Genomic DNA, 10,186 nt, shown 5'->3' with positions numbered 1-10,186 from the left:
TCGAACAAGGTACGCTCCAGGCATCCTCCTGTGCAGGACATTAGTTTTCGACAGGTGTGTGATCACCTGTTTTTTTTAGTGTAAAATGAAGCCATACTTTCGAGGCCCACTTCCTGAGCTCACGTGACTGAGCTGCTCCATGCTGCTAGCTTAAAGTTCAGGGATAAAAAAAAAAAGCTAAATTATTGCAGTAGAATCTAAATGTTTTAATTGGTTCTGCGTCAGAGCCTGTTCTTGATGCCCAGTCCTGTTCCACACTGCCCTGGACTTCCACACAAGGATTTTTCTCTGACATTATCAAACCTCCACTCATAAGACACCAGTCTTCTTTGTGTCCAAAGAGTTAAAAAGGAGTCAGTAGGTTGCAGGGACTTTTCCAATGAAAGTATTGTTGATCACTCCCTGTTCCTCTGGAAAAACCTTCCAGCATATGTCAGACAATCTACTAAATTTAATCAGGCAGAGGTTGGAGCGAGCCAGCGAGGAGGCCTTCTGCAAGCACACAGGCTGGCATCCCAATCAGGTGGGCAGATCGACTCTCGTCACAGTGCTTTGAGTTGATGTGTTCTCATAAACATATACAGTATAAGCCGATCCTTGTAAACAATAAGGCTGGCTGGGAGTAGATCTGGTGTGTGCCAGGCAGATCGCGTCAGGATCTCATCTTCACTTCCTCAAAGGGAGCAGAAGAAGAAACAGGTAGCACACACTCAAGATTCCTGGACACACTCCAGCAACTTGGAGGGTGTGTTCTTTTCCTTGGAAATCTTAGTTGTAATGACGTTGATGACCCCAGTGCGCATTAGACCAGTATGACTGGCAAACCACCGCCTTTTTTATTGACAGATATTCCCTCCCTTTCCAACATTCAGAGGAAAAACTGTTGCTGTTCTGCAGAGATAACGGTGTAACATGAGATTAAAAGCAACACTATTGTGTAATTTCCGGCAGGAATAAAGAGAAAAAGGTTCCATATCATATTGCCTTATGTGCAGTTTCAAAAAAAGAATTCTCGTTAGAACAAAATAGTTCACCATTGTACAACATGAAAATGTATTATGTAGTAACAAGACATTTGTCCTTGTTACATCCCTCCATTCATCATCCATCCATCCATCCATCCCTCCATGTTCTCCCTCTTCTCCTGTCAAGGGTGGTGGGGGTGGAGCCTATCCCAGCAGCCTTCCCCCTGGACAGGTCACCAGTCCATGGCAGGGCCAACACATAGAGACAGACAACCATTGGCTCTCCCAGCCACGCCTACGGTCAATTTAGAGTCTGGATTAACCTGGTCCCTCTTGATGTCTTTGGACTGTGGAGGAAGCTGGAGTACCAGAGAGAACCCAGCAGGAACAGGGAGAACATGGAGACTCACCCAGAAAGACCCCGTGCTGCAGCCGGGGCTCCACCCACAACCTTCTTGCTGGGGGGCCACAGTGAGGACCACTGCTCCACCCACAACCTTCTTGATGGGGGGCCACAGTGAGGACCACTGCTCCACCCACAACCTTCTTGCTGGGGGGCCACAGTGAGGACCACTGCTCCACCGGGCCAACTCATCAAAGTAAAAAGAAAAATTTAAACTTCTCCATAAGCACAAAGTACCACAACACTGATTAGATTATTCTGGAATTTCATCATATGATGAAGCCACTGATGTATGTTGTTCAAAAATGAATGCCAGATATTAAAGCACAGTAGTAACTTTATTGATTGTTTTCTTGAATGTAAAATAGCAAGTTGATGCAGAGATATGTTAATACAGTGTAACCAGTTTTGTCAACTAGTAGCTTCATGAATCCTGGCAACAGCAAGAGCCCAGATATTTCCTGGCTGACAGTCGGTTGGACTGACAGACCTGCAGGGACTCTGGAGTGTTGAAACAGGCTTTGATGTTTTTGTAGTCTGGAGCTACTGAGGAAGAGTTTATTAGACTTTCTAGCAGTGACACAAAAGCTTTTGATTGTGTTGCATGATATTAGAGGGCAGAACAAGTACAGACAGATAGTTAACAGCCTTCATTTCTTCATTACTCTTGGAGAGAGGACTCAAAGAAATCATGCTCATTCTTCATTTGCATGCGGAAGATGTTGTTGGCCTTTTCAATCTGCTCTGGTTTGGTCAGGTACTTGTCGAGCAGGGCCTTGTAGTGGTCTTCTGGGTGCCCGTACATGTTGTCCTTCTTCCAGGTGTAGTAAGCGTTGCAGCAGGTCTCCTTGAGTTGGTTGGCCAGCCACAGCCAGAGCCTCGCGCAGGGAAGAAGAGCCACAGCAAAGTAAATGGGCTCCTCCTTCTCCATAACTTCTTTGTAATCAGCCAGGTACTTCTCCATGGCTGGAGTCGCCTTAATGTTGGACACACCCTAGGATGAAACAGGTGGATGTGTTAGTACTACAAATACATGTCAGTTCTGAGAATACCCACTAAACCTGGTGGCCCACATGCAGGAGAACTGATGATTTCTTACATTGAGGTTGAACTGTTTCAGTGTTGCTTCAGCGTATTTCTGGTAGCTTTCATATCTGTTCTTCATGAAGTCGCTGATGTCCTTGGGGGCCTTCACTTTCTCACTCATCTCCTTCAACATGTCAGTGACCTTCACCAGGTAATTGATGTCCTGAATCATGAAGCCAACATAGTAGTCTGCCTGGAGGTCCCCCAGCTGCATGTGCTGCAGAAACGGCACTGCCAATGTCTGGTAGGCGATATCCTCATTTTTCTGCCACAAGCTGTCGTAGACGTCCATTTGCTCTGAAGACGAAACATTGACATCATAAAGCCTTGTGATCATTTTTGTCAAAAACACACTTTTGGTTCAGAAAATGCCTTCTACATATGTGATTTGCTGCATTTATAGTTGTGTTTGTCTATCTTGGAACACTAGCTCTTATTCTGTTTTTTCAGTAAAAAGTACACACTTTCAAGATAATGTACATCGTTTATAAATACTAAGAAAGTAAGGTCCCCCGTGTAGGGGTCCTGCAGTGGACTCAAAAAAGGAACAAGTTTTGCATCCACAATCGATAATATGGTTTCTCCGATTAATACATTTATCACAAAATATAATTCATTCCTAAAAAGTTTTAAAAAGCGTGGGAGCAAATTTCCCAGGCTACGACTGAAGTGCAATTAATGTAAACTGGAGTGGAAAAGGAATGAGTGACTTACTTGACCCCATCTTCACTGTGTCACTCAGAGGTTGCAGTCGTAGCGTACAGTCCGCACGTGAGGAAAGTTCTCCCAAATAAAACTTCAGGTTTAACATGGCATCTTTTAAACTCTCCCAATTCAGGCGGATGAGCGTCTTTTTTTGGAGGGGGGGGGGGTGACATTTCCTCCCTTTCCAAATTTTGAATACACTCTGGTGTCTGTTCACCAGAGATAGTCTTACAGAAAAAGATTAAAAGCAACACCACTGTGTAGGCAGGAACAGAAAAGTTAAGAAGTAACTGTGTATCATCTTATTATGTGAACAGTGATGACATCTTTTTACATTGCATTTCAAAGTTTCCCCAAATTATGACAAGCAAACTCGTCACGCAATAAAAGAAAAATGTTCTTGTTACATCATCCATCCATTGTCCAGTTGCCTTTCCAAAGTTGGAATCAAAGGTGACAGTCCTAGGTTAGGACCCTCGAACAGCCTCTTGTCCCCACGGCTTCCTTACTAGGGTGAGGCATCGTTTTGATTTGAGCAATTCTGATCCCCAAACTAGATTTTGCTTTCCACTTCTGGTCCTTAACTGTTCTACACCCTGACAAAAATGCTCTTTAATTATAAAATCAAGTCACTGGATTAAAATCACTGTGTATTTCCCATTCATTTCTTAGGCTCAGTTTATTCATTCACTTGGGACTGTTTGGACAGGTTTGCCCAAACTTGCTTGTTGAGCTTGGATACAAATACTACATTTTCATCAACTTCCACTGTTACGCCAATGATACTCATTTGTACCTCAGCATCTCACCATCCACACCCCTCCCCCCAGTGAACTGCCTTCAAGAAATAAACATCTGGATGACAACTAATCTACTCAAACGCAACAGCAAGAAAACAGAGCTCATGGTTGTGGCGACCGCGGCACTGCTCGAGAAGGTTGGTGATCCTTCAGGTGGTTGGCTGCTCCATCTCCCCACCCCCCCCCCAAGTCTGCAACCTGGGCATCATCATCAAATCTACCGTCTTAACCTCAGGAACATCTCCAGACTCCAGCCATTTCTGTCAGACTCCATCACTGAGTCCCTCACCCATGCCTTCACTCCTCCTTGCTGGACGACTGTAATGGAGTCCTGTCCCAGGTACCTGTCACTGTTCTGGACAGGTTCCAGTGCATGCACAACTCTGCTGTCAGGGTTCTCATCTGCACCAAGCCCTGGCAGCACATCACCCCCATCCTGGCCCATCTGAGTTGACTCCCATATCTCACATAAACTCCTCCTGCTCACGTGAAAATCGCCCACCGCCTGGACCTCTTAACATTATTATGATTATGATAATTATCATCAACAGTAAAATGCAACTCAAGCTTTTGGAGAATTGGCAGGATCTGACTGGATGTGGGGTTCTTTTGAGTAGAGATACAAAGTGTGTGACTTTAAAGAACTCTCCTCAGGTCAATGAAGTTGTCTACATTCCTGAAATCTTTATCAGTCAGCCTGGAAAGTCTATGTGAGAAAGAACGTATTTTCTCTGTTCAAAATGTTGATGTCCTCTTACATATGAAACAAAACCACATGTGCAACTTAACGTCACTGATCAATGAATTGTAGCTAGTTTGCTAGCTTAGCTGTAATGTTTGCATAGCTAAATTCGAAGCCTCTACGTCCTCTCACCAGCAGTGATGTTCTCTGACATTTCTCTACTTCCTCTGCTTTGCTGTTGTGAACAGAGTATTTAGTTGAGTCAGTGGCTTAGCTTGGCTATTTGCTTTAACATTCTGGAGACATTCACCTACAGAACCCTGCATTTTGATCATGTTGTCACATTTAAATTTGTTTTAGCAATTAGCGTAAACATGTATGCTGTCTCCATGTTGAGAATAGTTAGATTTCACTTACCTGATAGCGAAGAGGCAGCAGCTACCTCAGGGCTACCAGAGGGAAGAAACAGGAGAGGGAGAACGGCGTAGCATGTCGAACAAGGTACGCTCCAGGCATCCTCCTGTGCAGGACATTAGTTTTCGACAGGTGTGTGATCACCTGTTTTTTTTAGTGTAAAATGAAGCCATACTTTCGAGGCCCACTTCCTGAGCTCACGTGACTGAGCTGCTCCATGCTGCTAGCTTAAAGTTCAGGGATAAAAAAAAAAAGCTAAATTATTGCAGTAGAATCTAAATGTTTTAATTGGTTCTGCGTCAGAGCCTGTTCTTGATGCCCAGTCCTGTTCCACACTGCCCTGGACTTCCACACAAGGATTTTTTAGAACTTCTCCCCTTGCAAAGATTTGCTTGGATGCTGATGCTCAGACTCAAGTCTGAAACATGGAACTGAAATGCATTTCAGTCGCACACACGATTGACACTTCCACCAGACTGGACTTGGATCCTTGTCTCCACCCCTCTCTAATGTTGGGTCTCTTTAAACTAAAGTGCAGTTCGAGGCCTGCTCCATTTGTAAAGTTACATGAGGTATCTCACACGATAAATAAAACTGACCTGACTCGGACTCTGGCTCTTACACTCATGACTTTGATATTTGCATTGACATGAAGGAACTACCTGCTGAGGGTCCTTCCATTCTGTCCTGCATTCATACAAACCTGTCTGGTGGGCATGGCCTCAGAGGATGCAGCAGCCGAACCATGGCAAGCAGCTGTGCACTTGTACCTTTTATCATAACTTTATCTCTAAAAACATCAAAATCAAAAGAACTGTTTTACACAACATTTTTGATGTCAAAATTACAGGATGCTGGATTGATGATGCCAAACTTTATCAGGCACCTGAGAACGCATCAGGGCACCGAAGGTTAGCAAATATATGAAACATTACCTGACTGTTAGTGTCCTACAAGCTTTGAGAGCGCTACTTGATTGGTGGTCAAGACTTGAAACCCAAGTGGTTGGCGACTCCACATCTGTCAGACACGGTAGGGAATTAGTACTTAGTTCATTTCTATACCACTCGCATATCATGCATACTAAATACAAGCATTTTAATCTAGTGCGTATTCATGAGTGATCACAGGATTGATTATAGCTTAAAGTGATTCAAAGCACAGAAAAAAATCCATCCGTCCATTCACATTTAAATTTGTTTTAGCAATTAGCGTAAACATGTATGCTGTCTCCATGTTGAGAATAGTTAGATTTCACTTGCCTGATAGCGAAGAGGCAGCAGCTACCTCAGGGCTACCAGAGGGAAGAAACAGGAGAGGGAGAACGGCGTAGCATGTCGAACAAGGTACGCTCCAGGCATCCTCCTGTGCAGGACATTAGTTTTCGACAGGTGTGTGATCACCTGTTTTTTTTAGTGTAAAATGAAGCCATACTTTCGAGGCCCACTTCCTGAGCTCACGTGACTGAGCTGCTCCATGCTGCTAGCTTAAAGTTCAGGGATAAAAAAAAAAAGCTAAATTATTGCAGTAGAATCTAAATGTTTTAATTGGTTCTGCGTCAGAGCCTGTTCTTGATGCCCAGTCCTGTTCCACACTGCCCTGGACTTCCACACAAGGATTTTTCTCTGACATTATCAAACCTCCACTCATAAGACACCAGTCTTCTTTGTGTCCAAAGAGTTAAAAAGGAGTCAGTAGGTTGCAGGGACTTTTCCAATGAAAGTATTGTTGATCACTCCCTGTTCCTCTGGAAAAACCTTCCAGCATATGTCAGACAATCTACTAAATTTAATCAGGCAGAGGTTGGAGCGAGCCAGCGAGGAGGCCTTCTGCAAGCACACAGGCTGGCATCCCAATCAGGTGGGCAGATCGACTCTCGTCACAGTGCTTTGAGTTGATGTGTTCTCATAAACATATACAGTATAAGCCGATCCTTGTAAACAATAAGGCTGGCTGGGAGTAGATCTGGTGTGTGCCAGGCAGATCGCGTCAGGATCTCATCTTCACTTCCTCAAAGGGAGCAGAAGAAGAAACAGGTAGCACACACTCAAGATTCCTGGACACACTCCAGCAACTTGGAGGGTGTGTTCTTTTCCTTGGAAATCTTAGTTGTAATGACGTTGATGACCCCAGTGCGCATTAGACCAGTATGACTGGCAAACCACCGCCTTTTTTATTGACAGATATTCCCTCCCTTTCCAACATTCAGAGGAAAAACTGTTGCTGTTCTGCAGAGATAACGGTGTAACATGAGATTAAAAGCAACACTATTGTGTAATTTCCGGCAGGAATAAAGAGAAAAAGGTTCCATATCATATTGCCTTATGTGCAGTTTCAAAAAAAGAATTCTCGTTAGAACAAAATAGTTCACCATTGTACAACATGAAAATGTATTATGTAGTAACAAGACATTTGTCCTTGTTACATCCCTCCATTCATCATCCATCCATCCATCCATCCCTCCATGTTCTCCCTCTTCTCCTGTCAAGGGTGGTGGGGGTGGAGCCTATCCCAGCAGCCTTCCCCCTGGACAGGTCACCAGTCCATGGCAGGGCCAACACATAGAGACAGACAACCATTGGCTCTCCCAGCCACGCCTACGGTCAATTTAGAGTCTGAATTAACCTGGTCCCTCTTGATGTCTTTGGACTGTGGAGGAAGCTGGAGTACCAGAGAGAACCCAGCAGGAACAGGGAGAACATGGAGACTCACCCAGAAAGACCCCGTGCTGCAGCCGGGGCTCCACCCACAACCTTCTTGCTGGGGGGCCACAGTGAGGACCACTGCTCCACCCACAACCTTCTTGATGGGGGGCCACAGTGAGGACCACTGCTCCACCCACAACCTTCTTGATGGGGGGCCACAGTGAGGACCACTGCTCCACCCACAACCTTCTTGCTGGGGGGCCACAGTGAGGACCACTGCTCCACCGGGCCAACTCATCAAAGTAAAAAGAAAAATTTAAACTTCTCCATAAGCACAAAGTACCACAACACTGATTAGATTATTCTGGAATTTCATCATATGATGAAGCCACTGATGTATGTTGTTCAAAAATGAATGCCAGATATTAAAGCACAGTAGTAACTTTATTGATTGTTTTCTTGAATGTAAAATAGCAAGTTGATGCAGAGATATGTTAATACAGTGTAACCAGTTTTGTCAACTAGTAGCTTCATGAATCCTGGCAACAGCAAGAGCCCAGATATTTCCTGGCTGACAGTCGGTTGGACTGACAGACCTGCAGGGACTCTGGAGTGTTGAAACAGGCTTTGATGTTTTTGTAGTCTGGAGCTACTGAGGAAGAGTTTATTAGACTTTCTAGCAGTGACACAAAAGCTTTTGATTGTGTTGCATGATATTAGAGGGCAGAACAAGTACAGACAGATAGTTAACAGCCTTCATTTCTTCATTACTCTTGGAGAGAGGACTCAAAGAAATCATGCTCATTCTTCATTTGCATGCGGAAGATGTTGTTGGCCTTTTCAATCTGCTCTGGTTTGGTCAGGTACTTGTCGAGCAGGGCCTTGTAGTGGTCTTCTGGGTGCCCGTACATGTTGTCCTTCTTCCAGGTGTAGTAAGCGTTGCAGCAGGTCTCCTTGAGTTGGTTGGCCAGCCACAGCCAGAGCCTCGCGCAGGGAAGAAGAGCCACAGCAAAGTAAATGGGCTCCTCCTTCTCCATAACTTCTTTGTAATCAGCCAGGTACTTCTCCATGGCTGGAGTCGCCTTAATGTTGGACACACCCTCGGATGAAACAGGTGGATGTGTTAGTACTACAAATACATGTCAGTTCTGAGAATACCCACTAAACCTGGTGGCCCACATGCAGGAGAACTGATGATTTCTTACATTGAGGTTGAACTGTTTCAGTGTTGCTTCAGCGTATTTCTGGTAGCTTTCATATCTGTTCTTCATGAAGTCGCTGATGTCCTTGGGGGCCTTCACATTCTCACTCATCTCCTTCAACATGTCAGTGACCTTCACCAGGTAATTGATGTCCTGAATCATGAAGCCAACATAGTAGTCTGCCTGGAGGTCCCCCAGCTGCATGTGCTGCAGAAACGGCACTGCCAATGTCTGGTAGGCGATATCCTCATTTTTCTGCCACAAGCTGTCGTAGACGTCCATTTGCTCTGAAGACGAAACATTGACATCATAAAGCCTTGTGATCATTTTTGTCAAAAACACACTTTTGGTTCAGAAAATGCCTTCTACATATGTGATTTGCTGCATTTATAGTTGTGTTTGTCTATCTTGGAACACTAGCTCTTATTCTGTTTTTTCAGTAAAAAGTACACACTTTCAAGATAATGTACATCGTTTATAAATACTAAGAAAGTAAGGTCCCCCGTGTAGGGGTCCTGCAGTGGACTCAAAAAAGGAACAAGTTTTGCATCCACAATCGATAATATGGTTTCTCCGATTAATACATTTATCACAAAATATAATTCATTCCTAAAAAGTTTTAAAAAGCGTGGGAGCAAATTTCCCAGGCTACGACTGAAGTGCAATTAATGTAAACTGGAGTGGAAAAGGAATGAGTGACTTACTTGACCCCATCTTCACTGTGTCACTCAGAGGTTGCAGTCGTAGCGTACAGTCCGCACGTGAGGAAAGTTCTCCCAAATAAAACTTCAGGTTTAACATGGCATCTTTTAAACTCTCCCAATTCAGGCGGATGAGCGTCTTTTTTTGGAGGGGGGGGGGGTGACATTTCCTCCCTTTCCAAATTTTGAATACACTCTGGTGTCTGTTCACCAGAGATAGTCTTACAGAAAAAGATTAAAAGCAACACCACTGTGTAGGCAGGAACAGAAAAGTTAAGAAGTAACTGTGTATCATCTTATTATGTGAACAGTGATGACATCTTTTTACATTGCATTTCAAAGTTTCCCCAAATTATGACAAGCAAACTCGTCACGCAATAAAAGAAAAATGTTCTTGTTACATCATCCATCCATTGTCCAGTTGCCTTTCCAAAGTTGGAATCAAAGGTGACAGTCCTAGGTTAGGACCCTCGAACAGCCTCTTGTCCCCACGGCTTCCTTACTAGGGTGAGGCATCGTTTTGATTTGAGCAATTCTGATCCCCAAACTAGATTTTGCTTTCCACTTCTGGTCCTTAACTGTT

At 44.2% G+C, this 10,186-nt stretch overlaps 2 protein-coding genes across 4 annotated transcripts; both read right to left on the bottom strand.

The window, feature by feature from the left end:
• Positions 1 to 1,912: 1,912 nt before the first annotated feature.
• On the bottom strand, positions 1,913 to 3,282 carry LOC147251692 (uncharacterized). Of its 2 annotated transcripts, none has more exons than XM_086221154.1 (3): positions 3,169 to 3,282; positions 2,468 to 2,751; positions 1,913 to 2,344 (listed from the first exon to the last, which is right to left on the bottom strand). In XM_086221154.1, exons 1-3 carry the CDS (start codon positions 3,263 to 3,265, stop codon positions 2,030 to 2,032), a joined length of 696 nt encoding a protein of 231 aa, XP_086077280.1. In that variant the 5' UTR covers positions 3,266 to 3,282; the 3' UTR covers positions 1,913 to 2,029. The 2 variants fall into 2 exon arrangements, with proteins under 2 accessions (XP_086077280.1, XP_086077279.1); XM_086221153.1 differs by having other exon boundaries at positions 1,913 to 2,362; positions 3,169 to 3,281.
• A 5,068-nt stretch (positions 3,283 to 8,350) lies between these two features.
• On the bottom strand, positions 8,351 to 9,723 carry LOC147251691 (uncharacterized). 2 transcript variants are annotated; one of them, XM_086221151.1, is made up of 3 exons: positions 9,607 to 9,723; positions 8,906 to 9,189; positions 8,351 to 8,800 (listed from the first exon to the last, which is right to left on the bottom strand). In XM_086221151.1, the coding sequence occupies exons 1-3, from the start codon at positions 9,701 to 9,703 to the stop codon at positions 8,468 to 8,470; spliced, it is 714 nt and encodes a 237-aa protein (XP_086077277.1). In that variant the 5' UTR covers positions 9,704 to 9,723; the 3' UTR covers positions 8,351 to 8,467. The 2 variants fall into 2 exon arrangements, with proteins under 2 accessions (XP_086077277.1, XP_086077278.1); XM_086221152.1 differs by having other exon boundaries at positions 8,351 to 8,782.
• Positions 9,724 to 10,186: the final 463 nt, after the last annotated feature.

This window comes from Aulostomus chinensis, chromosome 12 (assembly GCF_037954235.1).
Source record: "Aulostomus chinensis isolate RoL2024-O1b breed Wild chromosome 12, RoL_Achi_v1.0, whole genome shotgun sequence".
NCBI classification, from domain to species: Eukaryota; Metazoa; Chordata; class Actinopteri; order Syngnathiformes; family Aulostomidae; genus Aulostomus; species Aulostomus chinensis.
This window is presented reverse-complemented; position numbering and strand designations above follow the sequence as displayed.